This window comes from Parasteatoda tepidariorum, chromosome 9 (assembly GCF_982258835.1).
Source record: "Parasteatoda tepidariorum strain Cologne lab strain chromosome 9, Ptep-v5.0, whole genome shotgun sequence".
Lineage (NCBI taxonomy): Eukaryota > Metazoa > Arthropoda > Arachnida > Araneae > Theridiidae > Parasteatoda > Parasteatoda tepidariorum.
The window spans coordinates 102,672,425-102,699,990 of record NC_141763.1 but is presented as its reverse complement, the minus strand read 5'-3'; the positions used below and the strand labels follow the sequence as shown (position 1 = coordinate 102,699,990).

Genomic DNA, 27,566 nt, shown 5'->3' with positions numbered 1-27,566 from the left:
CATCTCGTTTTAGAAAGCGTTTGTATACGTTAGATTCATATTTTTGAGTAGCTATAAAATGTCACCTTCACGCAGGAGAAAGAAAATGTTTGAGACGTGAGAAAGGAACAGACTGTTTCTACATAAAAAGAAACAATTCTTCAAAGCAGATTGATGCATGTGAGCCGACTACGTGTCGGAAGGATATTTATCGTTTGCAAAGGTGTTTCAAAAAGGAAAAATGTATTCGTATACTTCGTTCGTAAAATTTTTTCCTACAACAAAAAGATGTTCTGAATAATACGTCAAAAAATTCAAGTTTTCTGGAGAGTTCATTATATTTTTTTGAACCGAAAACAGACATTGTGTGCACTTGATCATCGGTTCAAATATATACAGGATGTTCTAAACAGACTACCATAATATATTTCGATGTATATATTAATCATTTAGAACGATAATCGTCTTCCTCTATTGGCATAACAGCCCTTTGTGAGGCCAGAGCATTCCTTAGAACCTACCTCCATTTTGTTCTTTTCTTTACAATTTTTCTCCAGTTAGTAATGCTTAGGATTTTGAAATCTTCTTCCACACTTTCAAGCCATCTGATCTTAGGCCTACCTCTAACTCTAGTTCCCATTTTTTTTGTAATTGAAGATGTTGAATGACAAGGAAGAAAAATCAATTCGACAACTGTGCCCGCAAGCCTTAAGCTACTTATTTTGATAAATTTGTTTAAACTAACTTCCTTGAATTACCTGTATAGTTCAAAGAGCCATAATCAAAAATGAAAACCAAATAAATATCCGCGTTGTGTTCTGAAAATTAATATTTTAGCTGGAAAAGTCAATAAACGTTTTCAAAGTTTAACAAATCACAATATAGGATGAGCAGAACATTAAAACTTAATCGAATGCAAGTCAAATTTTTAATTGAAAATTATATTTTATGAGAGTTAAGAAGAGTATAGTTAAAAAAATTCAAAATAAAAATAATATTTTTAAAAACCACGTTTTTGTAGTGGAGAATAATAATTAAAAAAAAATTGAAAAACGAAAAACGTGGGGCGCATGAAATACATAACAGTAATGTTATATTAGTGTGTGTATGCTCTTGAGAATATGTGTATGTATATCTGTAATTGTATCTGAATGTGGATGTGGAATATGTTTGTGTATATGCATATGTATGGGGATGTATATGTGGCTGTGCATGTGTATGAATAAGAAAATGTGTATATGTACTGTTATGTATTTCATGCACCCCACGTTTTTCGTTTTTCAATTTTTTTTTTATTATTATTCTCCACTACAAAAACGTGGTTTTTAAAAATATTATTTTTATTTTGAATTTTTTTATTTTAAATTATAATTTTTTTAATTTTTAATTTTGATTTTATATTTTTAAAAAATTATTTTAGAATAGAATTTTCTAGAAAGAACGTGGTTTTTAAAAATATATATTTTTATTTAGATTATTTTTCTTAGTCAAGAGTAGTCAAGACTACTACAAAACCACTACTATAATAATAGAATTTTCATTTTAAATTAGGGACACAAAAATCTTTATAGAAAAACAATACCTTTACGACATTCATCAGTTTTATGCTGATGACAGCCAAAACAATCTGGAAATGAATGAGGAAAAACTGGATCCTACCACGTGATTTTTCTGACAATAAAAATCTTTTCACCTGACATGTAATACTAATTTGAAATAATGGAATCGACAACAAAAGACAATCTCGAAAATAATTTTTTTTTTAAATTTTAATTTTATTTTACTTTGTATGACTTTTTTCTCTTCATTTTCATGCATTGTCATCCAATTCTGAACTATGTACCGAATTTGAAGTTTGTAGCTAGTCGGGAAGTTAGTTTAAAATCGATTACAAAATTCCACCCGGACAGACATACACGAAGGCAAGTTTATATAAACGTGGTAATAAAAAGGGTATAGTCATGAATAATTTACTATTAAAAACTCGAAAACAACTCTCGACAGCTCCATTTAGTGAATTTGCCAAAAAATTATCATTTTCATTTTTAGACATTATTTTTGTGTGAAAAATGAAAAAATCACGTTCATGTAATTTTTAAAAAGGTGGGATTGAACGAGAAAATAATTCCAATTAATTTTCCCATTTCAGTACGATTCCAATAAGATTTTCTATTTTTCATTCATATAAAGACATTTTGCAGGTAAAAACTATTTACAAAAAATTAGTTGTAAATTGAAAAACATTAACTTTTCCATTTGCAAATTACTTTACAACAATAGATTGTAAATAAAAAAACATTCGATTCCAGCTGCAAATTATTTAAGATCTGTAGATTGAAAGTTTTAAAACTTCTGAAGGATCATTTCAGCATATTTTTGTAGAAAATATGAATGCAGTGCGACCCATATATTTTAACATTTGAAAATAGAAAGATTTAACATTAGAAGCATACTAATAGCGTATCTTGCATTATCAGCATTAATAGCATTCTTTTTATTATATAACCGTCGTTGAACAGCTGACCAAATTTAGAGTTACGACTACTATTAATGCTCAACTCTGTAGCCTCGTCATTTTTTTACCCAATCCAGATGAAAAGGGAACTCCTGGATCAAATACTGGGCGGGATTTGCCTTCGTGAAGGAACTAATAGAATTTGCGTTATATGGAGAGGAAAACCACGAAAACCTGCCACGGTTTGCTTGAAGGCAAGGAGACTTTAAGTCATTATAGTCAACCACGGAGAATATTTTAAGTCATCACAGTGGTCGGTGTCATCCGGTTGCGGAATCCGTATCCACCAGCCATCGCTGGTATTCGAACCCGGGTTACCTCGATGCGAGGCCAACGCTCTATTTCCCTATAATATATTTTAACAATAGAAGTTGAAAATGTCATTTATCTGCGTTTTTTTACAGAAATAATTCTTTGTTCTGTGGATAAATACGTCCAAATAAAATTGAGTTTATTCTGATTATGGAATTTAATATATATATTTATAATTTCTAAATTTTCTGAAACGCATAAAAACTTTTACTCAGAATTTCCTTAGTTTATGATTACGTATACCCTCTAGTAAGTTCAAACTTTCTTGATCTTTTTTCACGGAAATCGTCATGAAATAACAAATTTCAATTTCTCAATTAATGCTAAGCAAAATTTCAAACAGTTGCGATGATCTGAGATACCTTATTATAATAACTAAATGGTTTCTTTGTTTGGTAAGTAATAATAACTCTTTGTATCCACTATTTTATTTTCATTTATGTTACTTATTTATTTATTACAACCAAAAGTTAATTTATGATGTATAATCAACGTTATAATAAAATTGATAATGTTATAAATGCTTGTACAATCTGTCAGATACAATTATTTTATTACTAAGCATACTTTGAAATAAATGTGCTAATTTTAAATGTATTAGAAAAAATTTTAATTTACTAATATTATTAGTAACTAAATTTCTCTGTTTACGGTAAAGAATATCACCTTTATTTATTTATTATTTTATATATTTACTTTATTTCTTTGTTTGCTTAATTATTCCAGTATTTTAATTCAATATTTTCTTAAATATTTCAATTATTTACTTTGTTTTGTTTCTTATTTATTTAAATTTTTTGTAAATTCACGATGCTTAACCATTCTCATTTCTATTAAAAAATGTCTTAAATTATAAATGGGTATACAGTTGACAGTTAAAAAGATGTCATAGATAAGTATAATTTCAAATAAATATTTTAATCGGGAATACTTCTCGCAACTTCAATTAATTCATTAATATTACTAATAATTAAAAGTATATTTACTTATTTATTTATTTTATCTTATTTTTTTGTTTTATTTTTTGCACAATTTGTTGATTTGTTTTAGTTACAACTGAGTATTTGAAGAATGCACTCAGTTGTAACTAAAGTTTCGAAAAAATTCTCAATCTTATGCGTCTGTGAGTAATCTAACTCAGTCTGCAAAACTTAAAAGCATTACATTTATTATTATTATTATTATTATTATTGTTCAAAATTTAGATCTTTGAACAATTGAATTTAAAAAATATACGAGTTGTGTATGAAATATTGTCAAAAAAAAGAGTTCAAATTGTAATTCATTTCAGTTCTCAATCAATATTCTTACACGGAGAGGTAAGAAGAAAATACATCCCCCTTTTTAAAAATAAAAAATAAAATTCAAGGCCCTTTTAGGTTCTCGTTTCCGTTGCCTCTTCCTTTCCGCTCTAAATTGCTCTTTTGCCCCTGCAAGTATCTTATTCTGCATCACACTAATTCAGAAAGATACTTTTCTCCGCATCCTCCTTTCTCCCGTTCAACTATCATTTCAATGTGTTTCCGGGTGCCTATTTCTATCCAATTCAAATTTTGACGATGCCTCTTTCGTCGCGATAAGAATCAAGCTTTACATAGTGTGTGTAAGACGATTTTTTTGATATACTTTTTAAAATATTTGGTTCAATTTTATTTGCAATAATTTTTTTAAGTAGATGAATTAAAAACGAAACTGTTGAGTTCTAACGTTAGAAAAATATTTAAAAAAATGCAGACGATATTTATCGAACTCTGTATTTAACATGAATAAAAGAAGTATTTATTTTCAAAAAGAAAAGATTTTAAATACAAATATTGGAGCTAGTAAAAAAGAGATATTTTTTGTCTCGTTTGAAATAAACGCTCAACACATTTAAAAAAACGCTGAAAATTATTATTATGCGTCTTACTGAACTAATTATTGCTATTTACTCTATTATGCAGTATTTGGTCAGGGAAATACAGCGTTTAGGAAAGAAAATAGAAAATATGGAGAAAAATTCTTCAACATTTTGATCTTTTTTTCTTCGCAAAACCGTTAAAAAGTTAAATTAAATTAGCACTTTTAAGCATGTATCGTATTAATTTTTCCGTTTTAAAAGTTCTGATAAATATTTTTGCTATTGAAACTTTTAAACGCCTAATTTAAACTAAAAAAGTATTTTTAATGAATCGAAAATGAAAAAAAAAAACGCATGTAGAAGAAACATGTATACCAAAAAAACATATACTATTCAGAAACTGTTTATCGCTGGCTGTATTATATTAAATATTTAAAAAAACAAGTTAAAGAAATTCTAAAAATTCTTTAGTTCTCATCTCTTTCTAAAGATGTTGTATAGTGAACTGATATTTTACCATCAGAATGGTGTTAAAAGTAAAAACTAAACGATAAAACTATTATCAAAAATTTAACTAAAATTCAAGAAAAAGTTGAGATAGTCGATTAAAGTAGTCTCTACTAAGCTTAATATGACGCATAAATTTAATCACTGACATACTGAAAAGATGAAACCTGTTATCTTTGAGGGGAAAGAATTGAAACAAATATTTTATTCCTTTATTTTATGATATTCTTTAAAAAATATATATATTAATTTTGCCGAAAGAGAAGTAGAGATTTAAAAAAAAGTTCATTTCTTATGTGAACAGTTTTTTACAAAATAATTATTTTTTAATGAATGACTTTATTACCTTACAGACTTTCAAATAGCTAACTTAGTAACAAAAAAATAATAGTTTTTAATTTATAACCGACATTTGATTAATTATGTATTATATAAAGATCTACCAGTAGAGATTTGAATTTTCATATTGAAGTAGAAATTAAAAACTGACATTTTTTACTAATTTTTATTAAATTTAAATTTTATTTGATTTATTATATGTTATATAAAGAAGTATATAAATAATTCCACACATAAATCTTCTACTCTCAGAAATTTGAATTTGCATATTAAGTCGAATTGAAGATGACATTTTTTACTTATTTTCATTAAGTTTTGAAATTTGTTAATTTAACAGTATAAAAAAATTGAAAACAATACGGGCAATTTTGAAATAATTCGAAAAAAGATATTTCTTCAGGAAAATTGTAGAGAAAAAGAAAAAAATTTTTCAATAATAATAAGTTAATATTTAATTTTTTTTTTTTTTTTTTTCATTTTTCTTATACATCAGTAACAAAAATTAAGTTTAAAGTAAATAAAAGTAAGAGGGACAAAAAGTTTTTAATATTTTTAAATTTGTGAACTTACCGTTTGTGCCTCTCGTAGTCTTCATCCAAATCCTGAGCTCGTGCCATAACAGATAAGATTTTTTCCTTTTCTGCTTCAGACAAATCGCTTAAATCTAAACCCAAATTCTCGTCCATCATCAGTTGTTGTTGTTGCTGTTTGGCCTGCTGCTGCTGTTGTAATTGTTGCTGTTGTTGTTGTACTTGTGTCAGGGGTCGCAGGGGCGTAACTTGCTGGGGCGCCCTTGCTTGCGGAACTGGTGTTTGCGGCACAGACCCGCGAAACCTCGCTGGTTGTTGTACTGGAGGTTCAGCCCATGGTTGAACGCCCACTTGAACAGGGCGAACTGGTTGACTCTGCTGCCTAGGGCCACCGCCAGGAAATGCACCCCCCATCACCGGCTGGGGTGGGCCCGGGCCACCGGGCCGGAGTATCGGTCGGCCTGTTGGGGCCACTTGCCGCATGCCCGGTGCCTGTTGAGTAGGGCCCCCGAACCGGGGCTGAGGAGGTCCGCCGCCCATTCCAAAAGGGGTACCCTGTTGCGGTTGTCCGGGGGCGGCGGCTCCCCCTTGTTGGCTCTCTTCATTCCCCATGTCAGAAGAGGGTCCGTACGCGCCCTGGTTTTACGGCGCCCGGTCGCCACCGGCAAGGGGGCCACATGGCGATGGCGATGAACGCCCTGAAGGGCGACCTACTGTTGTTTCGCTGTGACACTCTTCGGTGAAATTCCGCGGTTATTCAGTCACTCACAACACTCGCCCTCGGGTGGGGCTGTCACTACTCGCTCAGTTCCTAGGGTTGAAAGACGACGCCCCTGCGTCGGCGCGGCATCATGGCGGTCTGCGGAGTGACTCATTGGAATTCCGGGGGTGATCGGCGGCTAGGGACCATTGCGCAGGCGTCGCTTCTGGAGAAGGGGACATTTTCTTAGAGCTTTTCGGCTCTGCCACCCACTCTTTGATTTGTGAAATTGTAAAACGATTGAAAGAAGCATCAGAAAATCAATTTTTTTTCCCTCCATCCAATCAAAACTAATAAAGAAATTTCAGTCATTAGTTCTGGAATACTTATGGACATTTTCTCTCTATTCTTCATTATAATAAATTTAATACAATATTTTGCACATGATCTGTACTTATTAAGATAAATTATTCCATTTATTAAAAATCTTTTTAATACTTAAAATTGCTCTAATTAATATAACATCTCTTAGAAGAATTCTAGATTAAAAAATAAAATAAAAATTTTAACATTGAAAATTCCTTCTAAAACGTTCATTCCTTTGATGAATATAATTTTTTTTAATAAAGTTGACACTTAAATATTAAATCAGTTTCTAACAAAACGATTAACTACATATAAACGAAGAAGACGATTTACTGAATAAAATTATTTTTCTATAGAAAATAATATTTTATGGAAACTGTTAATTAACAACAAACTTTTAGTTTTCTTTGCCTTTCTCTATTCCGGCAGTCATCATTATTATTTATTTGGATAACATTTGATCATCCATGACTACTGATTAAAGTACAGTGAGCAAAATAAAAAACGGAGCACCATCAATAACTTTTGATCTAATAATCGGATCTTCACTTTATAGAACTCAATCTTAATGGTTCGAAAGGGTGACCTCAATTAAGCTAATTAATTAGTGCAGACGATATTTCAAGTTACGAAATCATACGTAAGAGCGTACTTTCTCTGAATAAGTATACTTTTTTTTTCCGTCGGTTTTGAATTTTTGACCCCCAAAATATAAGGGGTTATCCGCAGTCTGAGAAATATTGACCAATAGTTTGGTCGGGATAGGGGTCCAAAGTTTGAACCCTTTTATTCTACTTTTTGTGTATTTTGCCATATCTCGAGAAATTCCGAAGCGAATTGAAAATTTGTTAAACACAATTATAAAATGAGTTTACCCGAAGATAATTCCTTGCAAAAAATAACTTTTGATAAATATTTATAAATTTTCATTATATTTAATATTTACTGAGAAGATTTTGGATATTGAGACATGCAATTTCTTTCTTCAACTTAATGAATATAATTTACGTGGTAAAAATGCAAATTTTCAGCAAAATCGGTTGAATAGTTCATAAGAAGTTTAATTTTAAACATCTGTTGTTGTTTTTTTAATTCAGTTTCTCAGGAACTATTCAACCGAATTTGCTCAAATTTTGTATTTTACCATGTGAAATTATATTCCTTAAAATGATACCTGTGTACCTTCACTTCAGACCACTCTCCTGACCAAACTATGGGGACCCTATTTCCCAGATTGCGGCTACCCTCTTACATTTTGAGGGTCAAAAATACAAATCCGTAGAAAAAAGATGTTTATTCAGAGAAAGTACGTTTTTGCGTCCGATTTCGTAACTTTAAATATCGCTTGCACTTAATTAGCATATTTGAGGTCACCTCCTCGAATCATTGAGAACGAGTCTTAGAACGAGAAAATCCGATCATTATAACAAAAGTTATTTACCGTAATCCGTTCTTTATTTTGCGCACTGCACAACAAAAACTTTCAGTTATTCCAATTATTTTAATATTAACTGTTCTGATAATGAAAAATTGAAAACATAAATCGTTTGGTTTTACTGATTTTTTATTTATTTAAAAGGATACTGAAACATTTTTAGAAATAAAAATCAGTTTCACATTGCAGCGATATTTATGTAAATCAAGTTAAAATCAGCATTTTCTGAAAAACTCGATTTTCAATCTTCCACGTAGAGTATTTCATTTCATTTTTATCAGGTTCCCTTACATTTTTAACATTCCAAAAATTTTACTTTTAAGCAATTAAAACTTCTTAACTTCATTCAAAGAAGTATAAATTGAATAGCTAACTTATATCGCTTGGAAGCAAATTTATATGTCCATAGTTATTACATAATATAGTTACAGTAATAACTGTATTATAGTTAATAATAACAAATAATATAACAGTTAAAGTCTTATAGTAAATGTCGATATTTGTCTTTCATATACTGAACTTATCAATTAAAAGTAACGTAGTCCTATACGTTGTCCCTGAATTAATTTCTTCTCTAAAGTAATTTACTTTCTCAATAAGAGCTATCATCGAGTTTTTTGATGTTCATCTTTGCGTTACATTTTATTTTGCCGGGAAAAAAACTATTATTCTAAAAAAAATAACGAAAAACAAATGATTATTAGAAAATCTACAGCGATGACGATGCAATAAAAAGTTCGATATCGAATTAACATTCGATAATTAGTTCTAAAATTATTTATATTTAAATTGGGAGTAAAAAATACCACGCGTATCACTCCGCAGCTCCGAAAATGTAGCTTCAGTAGTGAAGATCATATCTAAATTTTAATCATTATTAAGTTATTGCAAATTTGAGTGCATTTTTTCAGATCTTTTTTACTTCTCTTTTGACTTTCCAACAATGACCATGCATCCTTTTTTGAATAAAAAAAAGTGGTAAAATTTATTTATCTCATGAAATTTTAATTTTAAAAGTTCGTTCTTCTTTCTAGAAAAAAGGAAAAGGTTGCACTAAAATCGTTAAGGTTTACCATAATTGTTATTTTTCAATTCATTCAACCGAAAAAATTTTTTTGAATAGTTATTACTTCACAAAACCGAAAGAAAGATAAAATGGCCTTAAGAATATAAGTTCATAAAGTAATAAAGTATTAAAAAAGTGGCCAAAACCACACTTTATTTTAAAGTAAGTTGTTGTTGTTGTTGTTGTTGTTGTTGTTGTTAATTTACGTCGCACTAGAGCTGCACAATGGGCTATTGGCGACGGTCTGGGAAACATCCCGGAGGATGATCCGAAGACATGCCATCACAATTTTGATCCTCTGCGGAGGGGATGGCACCCCCGCTTCGGTAGCCCGACGACCTGCGCGCGATGTCGAGCACTATTTTAAAGTAAGAAAGTAATGCTTTTGCATATAAGTAAATGTCGCCAGGTGGCCGATCGGTCAGTCTGCGAAGCCAGTGGTTGCGGGTTCGATTCCCGCTCAGGGGATGAATGTTTCTCTCTGTGTGTTGCTCTCTAATGTATGAATGTGGCCCACCCTATGAACGGGTATTTGTGGCAGTGTGGTGTGTGCTTGCTTCCGTGACTCATGTTCACAGATGCCCACCCGGTAAGGCTAAGCAACACTTCCGGCATCTTCCGAGGCAAAGGAACGAGAGATCTGTTCCTGCTGCTAAAAAAATGAACTAAGTAAAAACGTATAAGTCAATGAATATACAGGAGAGCTCTGATTATTCACGAGTTCCGCTAAGTGGTCAAACCGTAAAAACGAGTGACTGAGTATCTTTTTTTTTTAAAGAAGGATGGGAAAAAAGTATGCATGAATACTTTAATGAGGCATTATTGTATTTTTTTTCTATTACTATTCGTTGTCAGAGTGATTTATACGAAGATTTCTGTTATCTGCTTAAAATATATTTGTTAACGGTGAATGAGAGAAATGGGTGATTGTTGACTTCCACCGGTATATGTTGACAAACACATAGTCACCTTGGTACATGTCTGAACATGTATACTAAGTATACATGCATACTAAGTCAAGATAAGTGCTACTGCCTGGTATGCATTTGCCCGGTATGCCTTACATCAATGTTTTTGTAAGCTCAAGTGCCCAGTATGCATTTAACCGGTAATCCGAACAATGATGTTTCTCCTAATCTATCCTTAACAAATATTAAAATTTCGAGTAAATGTAATGTTATCAACGAATAAATTTATATCAAATCGGATATAACAAATATTTTGGACATTCACCAAAGCAACTATGTTATATATTGACATTCGCCGGTGAAAGTCGAGATTCTCTTGATTTCCCTCATTCACTGTAACATGTATGAATACCTTTTAAAATAATTATTCGTATTTCCACCTTACTTATGAGTTTTCTCATATTATCCGCGCTGCTCAACTCTATTCTTCCCATTTTCAAAAAATGCACTGTGGTTGCATGATCGGCAGGATATTGATAAATATATTATTAATAAATATAGTATTCATTATACTACATACTATGAAATTATACTATTTATCAATTTCCGTCATAAATCATGCATCAACTGACTCAAATGTGCTGTGAGGGTCAGAAAAATGGATTGTGTTTTGTAACACGAAGACATTATATAATAAATAAAAAATGTTCGGCAAGTAAAGTAAGTTATGCACTTTGGCCATCAACTGTATCAGCATTTGTACTCCAAGTCACTATTTGTGAATATAAAAGTTACAAGAATTGCACTTTTTTTTTAACTATTAGTATGCTCACTAACCACCGTGATTGTTTGTTTGTATTTTAAGTGGATATTTTTCAAAAGAACAAAAAAAAAATTATATTAAAATATACAAATAATTTTTACAAATACTTAATTTTACAAATAATTTTACTGTTACAAATGTATATAAATACGTACTATTATTATGAATGATTTCAAAAAGAATCAACCACTGCATTGAAAAAGGAATCAAACTTAGAAAAAAAAACAGAACGTAAGGAAGAGAAATAAAAGATTAACTCATGAACAATATTCAACGACTCACTTCATATTATTCTGTCGATACAACGGATTTTATTTCTGGAATTAAGTTTATTATATACATACATAGTTAAAAATTTCGATATAAGATATTATGCGTGGCAGCCTTTAAACCCTCTCTTTTCTAAAACTTCTTTCAACATCAACTAAAGCACGCGCATATAAAATAAAGACTCGAGGAAGATAAATGAATTTGATAACAATTATATAGTCATTACTTAAAGCAAAGAAAACATTCGCGAAAAAAGCAGTTATAATTATCAAAATTTTCGAACAAATTTGATTTAAAAATTTTTTTTTAAAAAACTTTATTTAGTTTCATAGACAAAATCAGTCCATTCAACATGTCTAATTTTAACTTAATTGCATTTTTGAGGGCTTCAAACTGATTTACATTGCATTTTTTACTCAAGTTCAACAGTCAATCATTCTTGCACTAATTATCAAATATAATTTTTTTTTATTTCATTGTAATACATATACATTTTTCTGTATACCTTCTTAAGTTCCAGTTCCTAAGTTCCAGTTCCTAAGTTTTCTGCGCAGCAAACCAAATCGTAACATAAACATCCATTATGGCAGCGCATATGATTCTCACTCTTAGCTCTGAATCGTGGACTTATAAACTAAAGATCTCGAGAGAGATAAATGAATTTTTCTTTAACAATGCGTGGGGAGAGCAGATATCGACAACGTCAACCTTCATCTATGAAAAGGTGCCGCAACATAGAATCGAGTTAACATGTCTTATATACAAGTGAATTGGATTTGTATACTTGTTGTGGTTGATACACTACTAATAGATATATAGTTGTTAATTAAAGAAAAAAAATTTAAGAAAAAATTAATGGATTAAGTATTTTAAATTGTAATAACTTTCGAATAAATTGGAACTTCGAAAAAAAAAATTTTTAAGTTCATAAATAAAAACAGCCTTCTCAGCATGACGAATTTCAACTCTGCGGTTGTGCGGTTCTGTAGAGCGACTCGCGTGACTTTTTTTTTTACTACAAGTTTAATAGTTTTTAATTCTCGAACTAGTCATCAAATGTCCTCTTTTTTTTATTCCATCGTACTTCCGGTACTTTTTTCTTTCGTCACTGCGTCATTTTAAGTATTTAAGCTCCAGAGTTTTCGCACAGCAAAACCAAATCTAAGGTAAAACAATATGAGAAGAAAAAGTTGGAAAAGTAAACGCACGTAAAATTGCTTTCATTTAGAACAAATTGGAATTTCAGACAAGCACTTTCTCCGGCACGTCCAATTTCAAATCCATAGCTTTTTTTCTGCAGTTCCCATAACATATTTTACATCAAGTTTAACAATCAATAGCTAATAATCGAATGTTGTGAATTCCAACATTTTTTTTCTGCATGTGAAATGAAAATATTGAGATTTCTTTTCATATAACATAAGAAAGCAACATAGGGGAATATTTATTTTTGGGGAATAATTTTTTGATAATTTCCAAATATGTTACAAAGAGATCTACTAAACTCTTTTGAATTCATTAAAGGTCATTATATCTTTCAAAAGAGAACTGTAATATCTATAAAATACTATTGACTTCTTAAACAACAAATCTCATCCCTTCTAATAAATGTATTTTCTCTCTATTACATTTTAAACATATTTTGTTCCAATATTTTATTTTTCATTGAATCTGTGCTGAGTAAGTTGAAACTAAGTTTTAAAAAAACAATAACTTAGTATTACTTTTCCTTAAAAGAGAATAAAACCTAGAGCTAAGAAATATACTTTTAGTGCAAAAAGAAAATTTTATCTTCCGTCTTTCTATGATACTCATGAACTTTCCAAACATATTGAGAATCTGATTCCAAATTTTTCTCCCTTGTTTATCAGACATTTTCTTCTAAAAAAATTCCTTTTAAGATATTAAATTCTAAAGTCCCATAAATAATTGTAGAAAATGTATTGTACATGTTCAAATAATATCCCCCCTTACAAAATATCGCAGTCAGCAGAAAATGTTTTTTTTTTCTTTTTTTAAATTGATGTGTTATTAGAATATAGAAAAACTCTGTATTAATATTTTCCACAAGTATAATTTTACAACTAACTTCAAAATTTAAATAAATTAACATTTACAGAAAAAAAACAATTTAATTCAAAGTGTATTTTAATATTCATCGTTTCTCACAAAAATAATACTTTAAAGAACAATATTTTTTTAAGAAAATGTTTCCGCACGTTTTAATGAAATCGTTTTTTGATTTTCGTTTTTTTTTAAATTTTGACATCTGTTTTTAGTAAAAATAAGCTAAGGGATTTTTTGAGAAACAAATTAATTTACCGGCATACATTGCCAAATTAATTCTTACAAACACTCTTAAGATGATGAAAAAAGTGATGATTTTGCACGATAATGTTAATAAGGCTATATTATTTAACAGTAAAATTGACGTTCTTTCTGGACAAGTCCTTAATTAAATTATAAACAGAAATACATGAAAAGTTCACCAACCATAAAGTAACTTACTAAAAATATTTTGATTTTGATGATTTTTATTTTCTTAATTGCAATATCATTAATTTCAAAGATATTTTTCATTTCTCAATTTATTATACAAAAGATAACAGCCGTCCTACTGCTACGTACATTCTCATTGGACAAAAAAGATCAGATTATTTATAAACAACGAAGTTCCAAACATCTTTGGATATTAGCATAAAATTAATGAAAATTTATAACAGTGTTTACTAACAAAGAATTTATTTATTTATTTAACCCTCCTTTAACGACGTTTACCCGTAAACTTTATCATCCTTTCTTTTAATATTTGTATATTGCGTTAATTGTTTTTTTTATTATTATTCAAAATTAATTCTTAAAATTAAAAGTTCAAAAAATATTATTTCATTATTATAAAGTTATCAAATAATATTACCTTATTATGCAACTTCTTATGATAGTTATTGCTCTTTCATAATTTTCATTTCATAAGAAATTTATGTAATACTGTGTTCAATCAACATAATTGATTCAAATGAATACAAAATAACTACTTAAAATTCTGTTGCCTTATTTAGAATTTACTTTCCGTACTGTTGTTAAATAGTAAGGAAAGGTTCAGGTTTCCTTACTGTTGTTAAATAAGCTCTTGGGCAAAAAATATCTGACGAATTATTATTGTAACCAAAAATTAAATAAGAAATTGAAAATAAGTTTGTAATTAAGTTGAACTAGTTACCGAGTGGAATTATTAGATTTTCCAGTAAAATCGGAAATTTAATTTATGGAACCAAACTTGTTTTAAGAGAATAAAAAATTTTGTATCTTATATAGAATAAATTTTTATTTTTAAGTAAAAATCTATTTTTAAATCTATCAATAAGAAGCGACAAGAAGCAAGTATTGAGATAAATTAACCTTCGAGGGAGAAGTTTTGAAACAATTAACCCGAATTTGCGTTACATTTTAGAGAAAACTACGAAAACCTACCACTTAGTCCGAAGGTAAGGGAATTTTAACCCATAATCCCTCTACCGTGGAGGATTTTACACGTCAGTACTGTAGTTGGTAGGAGGCAGAATTCATATCGACCAGATATCGCTTGGTTTCGGTTCTGGGCCCGACATTTCTTTGCGTTTGATATATCGGCAAAAGACATTATAGTACTTCTGTCATAGCAAATTGGTTTATGCGAGAAAGCAAATAAATGATCATCCCATAAGCTCTTAATATTTGACAGATCGAGGGAATATTTATGCTTGCTTTTGGGTGACCTGTTACGTACCAAAGATGCGACCCTAGCTCATTTGGGCAGCTTTTATCAATAGAATGACACATTAAACATTGCACAACTTTTATCGGCATTAGCGATTTTCAACAATTCTGGTCATTGGGAGGCTTTATGCAATATTGGGGGGGGGGGCAAATCTCCTGTTCGCTGCCGCTCGCCAACAGCAATGATTACTTCGCAATAACTGTTGTTTCTTGGCAGAAAACAATTTTTCTACTAAAGTTAAAGTTAATCACTTAATATATATATGTACTAAAAAGAATTTCGGTTTTCTTACACTTGCGTCTCACCATCCAAATATTTATTAGTAGTATAAATATTTAGATCTATTGGTGAACAAAAGTAATTTTTCTAAGTAACCTCTTTTTTAAATAACATTTATAGTGTTGCTACATTATGCTCCCCCTGCTCGCTAACGCTCGCCAACCCCTGCAAAAAACCACGATGACTCACTTTTTTTTCTTGTGTTTGACATAGATTTCGTTAAGTAAGGCTTTTCAATTCAACTTCGTCAAATTAAGTACTGGACGAATCGAACAGGAGGTGAAATCTTTATTTGCAGCGGTTCTCAATTTTTTTCGGCGTTGGAACCCTAAATGATGAACCTCCCTTTGGAAGAACCCATTTAACCCATAAATTTGCTTTTTTGGCCTATATATTTGATAAACTAAAAGAAAAAATTGAGTTTCTTAAATTAGCTAAAAGAGCCAATTTCACAAGCCGTCATTTTACAATACTGTTTACACCCTTTAGGCCTGTTTAGACGATCCAATTTCTTGGACAGAGATTGATTGATATTGATGAAAACTTGTTTTGCTTTGAGCTTTGATCGTGTAAACAAACATCCAAGAACTTGGTCCAACTTCTTGGACGATAGTAGAGCATGTTCTACTTTCCATCCAAGTTTTTTCTCCCTTAACCAATCAGCGTCATAGGTTTTGTGACGTCAACAATCAGGCAGCAAATTATGTCATCTTCTTGTCTGTTTTCATACATTTTAGTCCAAATAAAGTAACCTGTTACGGTTTATTTGTGTTATTATGATTTTATTTGAATTTATTTAGTAATTTTAAACTTATTTAAGTATTATTTTATAATGTTGAATATGAACAATGCGCATGCGCAAGTTTTTCTTTCAACGAATCAGTGACATTCAAGAACTTGGATAGTGTCAACGAATCATCCAATTTCTTGGACAGAGAAATCCGTCCAATTTCTCGGATTCAAGAAATTGGACCGTGTAAACAGGCCCTTCTTCACCTCATTGTTTACAACTAGAAACAAATTTTTTTACGTCTTCTTCTCCGAGTATTACAGCAACCTATTTCTGTCATACATAATTTAATTAAATCTTCTGCAATGTTGTGTCCAGATCCACCCATCCTGTAATTTAACAGGAATGGAGAATTCGTTTTCATTGAAGATTTTTGCATGCTAAGCATATCACAAACAAGTCTTGTCCCTGGCGAACGAAACCTTAAGGTTACGCGGAATACATTTTGTGAACCCTGATGTATCACAACAATTCTGAAGTTCAAACGTTTCTGATTAAGAACTTATCACAATCTGAACTTTTATTACGAGGTTTTCCATGAAATATAAATACAGTATACTCTCGATATCTCAAAGCGGAAGGGACCGTTAAAAAAATTGAAACAGCGAGTTTTCGTGATAACAAGTTTAGAATTGTGTTCTAAAAAGTAAAAAAATATATTATAAACTATTACTCTAAAAAGTAGAGTCATGAAACATAAGAATAACTACTAATAAAATATATGTAATACTAATAATATGTATACTAATATATAATACTAATAATGTAACTACTGATAATATGTATGTAATGATAGTTGACTATAAGTTTAAATACAGCAAGGATCATTTTATTTTTAAAAGTAAGACAAAAATAATTACGCATTAAATACACAAGAATTGATTTTTGTGATTGTGATTTTAATTGTGATTAATTGTGATTTTTTCCCAAAATATTCACTTCCCATTTCGAAACAAATTCGGCATAACAAGGTTTTGAGAAGAGACTCTTCGATATAGGAATTCAAATTAATATTATGTGGATAGATATTGCCAAAGGGAAAAATATTTTTTTGACATAACAAGGTTTCGAGTTATCGAAGCTCGAGACATCGAGAGTATGCTGTAAATGTATAAAATGATAAGCCACAATGCCTTTGTGGTTAAGGCACTAAACCGTTATTGTGATGAACCAGGATTCGATACCCAGGGTCGGCTTAAAACCCACCCAGCTTAAGATCAATGGATACCAACTTTCCTGGGAAGTAAAAGCGACCTATGCTGTCCACATTGCCACAATCAGACTGTTAGTTATAAAATGGTAGAGCTTTAACCTCCATCCCAGCGGTCTGTTACGAAAATGCTTTATTTTTATTTTATTTTTTTATAAAAGTAAAGTAAATATAATAGTCAATTCCTACTTAGGTCAACACAGAAAAATTTTATCTTAGCTCTACTTTTAATTAAATAGCTGACCAGGTTAGCGTGCCTGACTGCGGTAGCGGGTTCGAATCCCGCTCAGGGCATGGATGTCTCTCTCTTTCTGTTCTATGTCCTTTCTTCTGTGTGATTGTGTGTGAATGTAACCCTCCCTATAAACGGGTTTGTGGTTGTATGACGTGGGCAACGCCACTCCACCGCCATGGCTTAGCCACAAGTGCTCACTGGGTAACGATAAGAGAGTAGCAATTCTGGCGTTTCTGAGGCCAATGGGAAATAGACCCAAGTGCCCGCCATTAGCCAAAAAAGAAAACTCTCAATTAAATAGTTACAATTAATATAAATACGCATCTACATATGGCAGAATTAACATATTAAGTGGCAAAATAGAAAGATAATTTCCTTGCAATTTTCTATTTATGGTGTTGGACTATTATTTTTGTTTGTTACTATTTATTCGCTTTCTATTTTCTTTTTTTTCTAATTTATGAATCTGATGATGTTTATTCCTAAATTTATATCCTGCTAAATATGTTATATAAGAGAAATTTTTTCCCCTCTGAAACTAAAATTAATTATTTAAATTTAATGAATGAATTAATGTTTTAAAAAACTGTATTAATATCAAGTGTCAGCCACTATACGTCTAAAAAAATGTATTTGAGCTTGAGTGAGTGAATTAAAAGTATTTTATGAACGATTTAAAATTTGAACAAGATAATAGGGAGAATGTGAACTAATAATAGGAATTAAATGAATTTCTATGAATGAAAATAAATGTGTAATTACATTTCTTAAATATAAATTGAATGTATTTTGCTCCCACACAGAAACTAAAGTCAAAAATAACAACCTACTGTAAATACATAGAGTCCTGATCCACGGGCAATTTGATAATATAGCCTGTTTATATTATTCAACTATAAATCTTTAGCACCTCATAAAACGGGTAACATTTGCTCTCAAAAATTCGCTTCCTTATAATAACAGCCTTTTTCACCCTCACCGTTAACTGTGAAATCGTTTATCTGCAAGATGCAAATACAACAAAGCTTGGGTTATTTCACGTCTAACTATTCTAACAAAACCATTATTGAATAAAAATGTCATTTATTATGTTGGTTATGCTTAACAATATTTTAAATTAACTAGTTAGTTGAAAACTATTCACTTTTTTTTTATCTCTCAAATTTTTGTTTGTTGAAATAATTGAGATTTTTTTACTGCATCGAACGAGGGCGTTGCTATAATTATCGTCTGCAGCGTCCATTCGGGCTGTCATTTTGGAATTTTTTATTTCTTTTTTTTTCTACTTTTAACTTTTTTCCCCCCAGTAAAACGGCGTTTACTGACATAAAGAACTACTTCGTAGATTAATGTGACTCTGTATTTGACATTAAAAGATTATTCTTCCAAAAAATATGTGTGTATCGCAGAAAATCGATTTGAAAATATTTTTTCTCTAACTTAAAAGTATCGATTTTTTTGTGAATTTTTTATCGTCATTATACTAACAACAGTGTCAGGATCCAAGTTTTGAACCTCTACCGTTCGCATCAATTACTTAAAGAATGTGTTTGCTTTACGCACAAAGCTAAGAGAATAATTCTATAGACAAGCATTTCAAGTTATTAATCCTTTTTCTTTTTTTTTCTTTTTTTTGTAATGAAAAGGACAAAAATCCTTAAAAATTAACTGTTTTATTTTTATTATTTTATAATAAATAAAAATAATCGAAACATAACTAAAATTGTGTGACGTAGACATTTTTACGGTACTTAATATACGAAGTTCTATAAATAAAAATATTTATAATTTAGTGAGATATTAATGAATGCAATAATTTAATTACACTTAATTAAAAACTCTATAAATATTTCTTTTTTAATTTTATATTTTTAGGTCATGAAAAAGGTCTAAGCTAAGTGTTACTTAAAATAATTTCAAAGAAAAACATTACCATCTGCTACTTTAAACGCGTTTTTCTCAAACTCACTGCATCATTTTTCTCAATCATGAAAATCCTAATTCTTAAATTTGTGTCTACTGAAACCGTTTACTATTTGTTATTCGGAATTTCTTTGGACCTTTGCAGCAATAAATTTGACTTTAATCGTTGTTAGGAGTGTTCTAGGTGTCCTTAAAAGCTTGATATGAATAACATGAAATAATTAAATAAAATGATGTTACTCTGATATTGCAGAATAAAGTGACCAGCATATACATTGTAGAGAGATCCCATGGGCCACTGACTAAACTTTATGTTAAAATTCAAGGAAAAAGGCTTGGGTCAAAGGAAAAAGCACTTTTTTCTCAAATTTATTTTTTTTTCACCACGTGTCGCTCAACAGACACTACAAAAAGTTAGCATGTTAAATAAAAAAATTCCTATGTATTCGCCTAATCTTGCCAATTAAGATGTTAATATATTCCGATAATAATATATTTTAGATGTTAATATATTGCGAAAGACAACAAAACTATCATTACAGTTTTCTTAAAATATTTCATCCAATTCATATGAAACCTGAATTTATCCAAATGATATGAAAATAGGTTTTTCAGTTCACTAAATCGTGCAATTGTTTTAGAAAAGGAAATTTTAAGAAATAGGAAACGATTCATATAATTCGAAGAAAAAAGGGCATAGCAAAAAATTTTCTTAAATTATAAAAAATAAAAATTAAAACACACAGAAGCTAATTGTGAAGTAACGCATTTCATTTTACCAAATCTAGTGTTTTTCACTCTCATCCATAGAGATGAAATAATATCGGGAAAATGTTTGCCCTCATAATGAAACCACGTGACTGGACTGCGAATCGTGAGAAAAAATTTTCTACTATCCGTGTCTCCTTGTTATTTCGAAGGAAGAAAATTGATTGGGAAAAATCTAAAAATATGATGATTTACTGCACTGTATTTAGTTTGGCAAAAAACATTTGACATTTCACGAGTAAGATGTCTTTTATTGATACTATAATTGTCTTATTTAGCAAATAAGTGAACTAATATCTTTTCCTTAAAATACCATAAAAATCCCGATATTTCATTTTTTTTCTTTCAAAAATCCTAATTTATGCTTTGAAAACTATCTTACAAGTATACATAAACGAATGAGAGCACAACTTGGCTATAAAGTGATGATTATAAAATGAGAAAAGTAATGATAATTCATTATTAATACATCATTTTGTTTTATTTTAGTGCTAAAATGTAGTGGGAGCATTTTTGATGACATTGCTGCGTCTTTCGTTCTTCGTTTATTTACGGTATATTTTTTTACTCTCTATAATGCTTTTGAAAGAATTGATTCTTAAAAATTAAATCTTTTTTTTTTTAACTCAGCAGCTTGCAATGCATAAATTTAGTTCATAATTTGCATTTACTCAGAGAGAAGGTTATTAAAGAACTATTGGATAAACGGGGCAAAGTTTTTTAACGCTTCATTATGAGTTCTTTAATGAAATCGTCATATCTTTTTAAATTGAAATCGTCTGCTCTAATTATTATATTGCAATAATACATAAAAAATAGAGTACTGACAGTTGTATTAAAGCTGGTTAACCTTATGAACGGAGGTATAAAGTGTAAATAAAATCGGAAAGTTATAAAATGTGAAGTGGATGTTCTTTTTTTCTTTTCTTCAATTTTTTAAAAAAAAAAAAGTTTTTTAAGGTGATGCAGCTTCCTTTATTCCCAAATTTTATGTTATTTTTTTACTCCTTGGCATATCTGAAATCATTTCTTGTAAATGTTTTCAACGATTCCAAATGCCTGAAAATATATCCATGATTTTACAAGATACAGTACTAATATTAAATCTATGTTAGATTAAAATTCAAACACGTTGTTTAAATATTTCAATATCAATAAATAAATTTAAAAAATTATTATACAGGGTTGTTACAAAATAACTTCAGATGCTTTTAAAATCAGCTGAGTCAGAGTGTAATAAGTTTTATTAAAAGATACATTTTGACCGTCGTTGGAACCATTCAAAAATTAGAATTTTCTTCATTTTGTAGAAATTTTAACAATTTTGTACAGTTTATGCGCATTAAAAATATGGAATTCTAAAGAAAAATTTAGTAAAAGTCTGGTCGAAAAATAATACGATATTTTACTGCTCCGTTAATCTTAACACTCTTGAAACTTTTAGCTTTCCTTCGTTGCATGGAGAGAGAAAAAGATTTCACCCTGAATAACTTTTATTCCCAATGATCGGATTTTCACATACTAAGTGTCGATCTTAATGTTTTCTAGCGGTGACCTCAAATATGCTAATTATTAATTATTTATTATTTAATCAGACACAAAAACGCACTTTCTCTGAATAAGCATATATATATATATATATATATATATGCGTTTTTAGTCATATCTTTAAAAGTATTTGAGCAATTTCAGAAAAAAAAATTGCACCCACTCATAAAGCCTATTTACCCAAAGATAATTTCATGCAAACAATAATTTTTAATTATTGTTTAGAATTTTTTATTATTTAATTTAATTGTGGATGAAGAAGTTTTGAATTATGAGGCATACATTTTTTTACCTTGTAACTCTATGTATTTTTCTACTGCAACATCTAAAGTTTCAACTGCTTTTATTCATTATTTTATTTTGAAATATTTTTTTTCCAGAAACAATAATTTGGCGACAATGTGGTAATATTTAAATGAGGTGATTACTATTTAAATTTGGTTAACTTACGAGGAACTGGGCTTACACACGCGTAGCGTAAAATTTTATTCATATTTTTTTCGCTGATATCCGAATGTTAAAACTGGCGAACAAGTGTCAAAAGTAGAGAGAAGTGGATTCGAATTCAAAGGAAGGCACTGGCCCACCCTGGGCTGTCTAGCCAGATATGATGATGATGATCCGAATGTTAGTCTTCTTTCTTTTTAATTATGAAATAAGATTGAAAAATCTCTCAAAAATTGACGTCACGCAATCATTCATGTCTAGCGAGAATGGGAGACTATTTTTAAACGCTTGAAACATGTAAGCTTTTATTTCCATCTTCCTCTTTTTTTAGCGAATGTTCGTGAACTCAAAAATAGACACCCATTCTCAAGATTCTCTAGATTTGAATAGGCAAAACAAAATCAATCTGAAAAAAATTTTTAGGTTCTAAAGAAAGATGGATAAAGAAAGGGAAAAGCAAAATTCGAAAAACCGCGGTAGCCAAGAGGGAAACAGAGAATAAATACGTTGCCTGTGCAACCTTGCCTACATCGGACTAAACAGATGTGGTTCAATCTTAATATTTTTAAGGTGTGACCAAAAATACGCTAATAAATAAGTGCATATGATATTCTAAATTACAAAATCAGGTAGAAAAAAAGTATTATGTCTAAATAAAATACCTTTTTTCTTTTTTTTTTTGACAAATTCGGAGGGTAAATTCAATCTAGGAAATAATGTTCTAATAGTTTGGTTTGGAGAGCGATTCGCAGTTTTGACAATTTATTGTTAACTTTTTCTTTTTGCGTATTTCGTCATGTCTCATGAATTTAGTAAGCGAATTGAGAAAAATTTGTGCACAATAATAAAATTCCCTTACCCAAAGAAAACTCCATGCAAGAATAATTTTTAATATTTATTTATTATTTTTTATTATTTTATTTCATAACAGTCTAAAATTTTTTAAATCATTTTAAATAATGTAATTTTATACGGCAAAATACAAAATTTGAACAAAGTCGGTCAAATAGTTTCTGAGAAATCAAATTCGATCGGATATTTAAAATTCGATCAAAAATAATTCAGCTTATTCCGCTTTTTTATTTAGCGTACTTTTGAGTGAGACGGAATTAAAAACACAGAACGTTCAATAATTATTAATTTTTAACTTCTAGACTTGTAGGGGGGGGATAACATGTTTGGTCGATCTTTAACCCTCTGAAATGCAACTGCGAAGTTGAAAATTAGCTTGCTGAAAGAGTCGTTTTTATTTATGAGCTTTAAGCCTGTTGGTTTTGAAATTTCAATTTATTCGACAGTTATTTCAATTTTCAGTTAAATTCATCAACGAGTAAAATTACTTCTCATTTATTTCTTTTTAATGAGTTACACTATCTGTATTTCTTAGATCATGTATAAAGTTAAATTTTATTTTTCAATTACAGATAATTATTTTTCAAATCCACGTGATCATCCATTTCCCTGCAACTAACAGACAAACTAACTAGACAAAATGTTCTTACATGAAACTACAATATTTGCATTTTCTTAACAAAATGTTCTTTGTTTTTGTGGAAGAGACGTCAATTCTTAAGACAAAAAAAATAAATAAATAAATAAATCTATGATAATTGCGTAGCATAAACAGGGGTTGTAGAAAGGAACGAGCAGGATGTGGAGCCTCTAAATTACATAAATCATAATCATTCTTTATGAAAATGTATTATAATTTTGTGATTGTAATACATTGCATTTAAATGTATTGTGCCCAGCATTTAAATTTCGACTTATCTGCATCAACGGTTTTTATTATTTTGAATTGACGAAATTAAACATATGACTTCATCACATTAACCACAACGTGACCTATTTAACCTTAATCGGTAGAAAAACCGTAAAAATTTTTTTTAGACTAAGTTAAAATGGAATAATATGGAAATTAAAAAATGGTATTAAATAATTTTAAAAGCAATGTGAAGAGAGCTGCAAGAAATCTAAAAAGTTTGTTAAAAATATGTTATAAAATCAATAGAAAAATTGCTTATCTCTACATTTCTTATCTTTTACTGAGATAAAATATCGTTGAAATTATTATTAATTGAAGAAATTATTACATAATTAAACATACTGATGAATGAAAAAAATATTTTCAGAAACCTCTTCAGTTAGCTAACTGTTTTTGACACATCACTTTATTCTTTCAATTCATATTATCGTTAAAATACTCCTCTTGTATAGTGGGATGAGTGGGGGGAAAATACTTTAAAGGGCTTAATAACTAACATTAATATCTAGCTTATGAAAACTAAATATTAGTTTTCTAGATATAGAAAAATTTCGATTAAAATATTAAAAAAATGACATTGAGCGAAATAATTTAATTTGACATATAGTGTTAATAAAACTTTTACAATATTTCAAATATTGTTTTGACATTAAATAACTAGCATTCTATGAAATATTTATATTTGTCTGTAGATCATGCTAATTTGTAGTACTTTGAAAAGATTCAATAATAAAAAAGAATTATTATTTTGAAACTATTATTATCAAAATTATTAAATATTTTATTATTAAAATTATAATACAGAAATTACATTGCTGTTTTACATAAAGCAAAAATAATTCGAATTAAATTAAAACTAAAATTTCTCAGATTATAATGTTTCTTCTATTAAATTAATTAGTATAAATTTAGCTAGGAAGCTCTGTCCACTCCTTGTGTCAGCCTCCATGATTGATACAATCATTTTTTTTTGTTACATCTGCATAAAAAGATATTCAATTGAAAGGTTTGAAAAAACTTAGATTGCTGATAAAAACTATCCTCTCACGGTAATTAAATAAAAAAATTTCAGTCCTTTTGTTGTAGGATAAAGACCAGAAATTTTCATGGTTTGCCACTTCTTGTAGCGAGGAGACGTTGCTTGACTTAACAAAAGTTGTCCCCAACGATGAGTTAGTCTTAACGCATTCAATATTACATAAAATATGTGGCAGATAGGAGAAACGAACTACATTGAAATAAAAACTTGATATAACTCGAAAACTTGATAAACTTGATATAACTTGAAAAACTCGAAAAATAAATTTTATTAACAAAATTCAGTTAGCCTGCAATCATACTTATTTGACAAAAAATTGTTTTTCATGAAAAATAAAAACATTTTTGAAAGAAACAATGATAAAACAATGAACGGGGCTTGGTAGCAAATAAGAAAAAAATCACCAATTTTTCTTTATAATCTATCCCAATTTATTTGTATGCATTATTTTAACTGTATATTTTGATTGGAGACAATTTTAGAAAACACCGTGAATTGAATTGTCCTGTCGTTTAATTATAACAGAATTATAGCTATCACTCCGCTAAATAATCTTTTTAATTTTTTGCACAATAAATCCAAAACAAATTAACATCATATAGAATTGTTTCAAATTTAGTAATTTTGAAACACTTTATTTCAAATTATTTTACTGTTTTCTTTTACCATAACCCTACTAAAAACGATTTTCTTTATTACGTTATAGAAACACCTTTTTTTATTTGTTTTTCTCATATGCATAAATTGTATTTTTTTCTTTTTGTACCCAAATGCTCAATAAAAAACATTTTTTTCTGCCAAACGAATGTCATTTTAATCTCATACAGCCTACTACGTGTGTCGATTATGTATCAATAATTCACACAATTCTCCAAGTGCAAGATCAACCTCACTCAGGGCTGAAAGCCCATATATATCAAGACGGAAAAGAGTAAAAACTGGTAACAAATAAATTTCATTTTTAAGCTTTTTTTCGGGAATAATAAAAATCCTCAACTACCAATTGTTTTTAACGGATACAATTTTTATATTGAATTACTTCTTCGTTGAGAAAAAATTAATGACAGTGAGTTGTTTGTCGTTGGGAATAGATTAAATCCTCCCAAATATTATCTAATATTGAAATAGTTCTCCTACCAGTATTTTCTCTTTTCCTTCTCGCTTTCAGGCCTGATCCTCACTATCCTTTCATTGTTTTGGGCATTAAGAGTTTCTTTACATCTTCTATCTCAAATTCAAGAAATTCTTCTTTGGAAAACCAACCCAAGATGTCATGCATCAGTTGACATAGATTCAAACGTGGTTGCACATGTCTGAAACTATTGCTCTCAATGTTTAATATTTGTCAACTGAAAATTCACAACTCCAGGAGGCATTTTGATTTGAAACACTAAATTTTATAACACAGAACTTACACACCAGCCCTGAGCAGTCGGTGGACGAGAAGAAATTTTGCCCCCCTGTATTGGACAAAGGTTTTAGATGCATATCCGATAATAATGTACAGTCGGCCAAAAAAGGAAAAACGAACCACCCTGAATAACTTTTCATCGAATGGCCGGATCTAAGACTCAATCTTAATGGTTCGAGAGGATGATCTCAAATATGCCGGATATACTTAGTGCAGACGATATTGTAAGTTATGAAATCAGACACAAAAACGTACTTTCTCTGAATAAACATGCCTTTTTTTCGACGGATTCTGATTTCTGACCCCCAAAATATAGAGAAAAGCAGCAGTCTGAAAAATATGGCCCCAATAGTTTGGTCAGGAGAGCAATCATCCAAAGTTTAAACCCCCTAATGCTAATTTTATTTTTCACGTATTTCGCCATTTCTCGAGAACTTCTTAATCAAATTGAAAAACTTTTGCACACAATTATAAAATTCGATTACACAAATATAATTCCACTCAAAAAATAAATTTCAGTAAATATCTATTATTTTTATTGTTTTATTTAATAAAACCCGGAAAAAATTTCAATTGTAAGGTACACGATTTTTTAAATTCTTTAAAAGTATTTAATTTTGCATGCAAAAAAACAAAATGCAAGCTAAATCGGTTGAATAGCTCCTGAGAAATCGAATTTTAAAAAAGTCGTATAAATTAAGTTCGATTTCTCGGAAAATTTTTGACTAAATTATGATAAATTTTTTACTTCCCCTCGTAAAATTAGATACTTTAAAATAATGTAAAAAATTTTATATCTTACAA

At 29.7% G+C, this 27,566-nt stretch overlaps 1 protein-coding gene across 11 annotated transcripts in view; it reads right to left on the bottom strand.

Annotated features, from left to right (window-relative positions):
* LOC107436973 (uncharacterized) overlaps positions 1–6,895 on the bottom strand; it is a 272,773-nt gene extending 265,878 nt beyond the window's left edge. For 8 of the 11 annotated variants that reach the window (XR_011637861.2, XR_011637860.2, XR_006225062.3 and 5 more), the window contains exon 1: positions 6,063–6,848. Coding sequence is in view for 3 of the 11 variants with exons in the window: in XM_043041296.3 (XP_042897230.1) it covers positions 6,063–6,634 (572 nt within the window). In the remaining 8 variants the exon portion in view is untranslated. Of the gene's footprint in view, positions 1–6,062 lie in introns of all 11 variants that reach the window. The other 3 variants (XR_011637865.2, XR_011637864.2, XM_043041297.3) reach the window with 1 other exon arrangement.
* Positions 6,896–27,566: the final 20,671 nt, after the last annotated feature.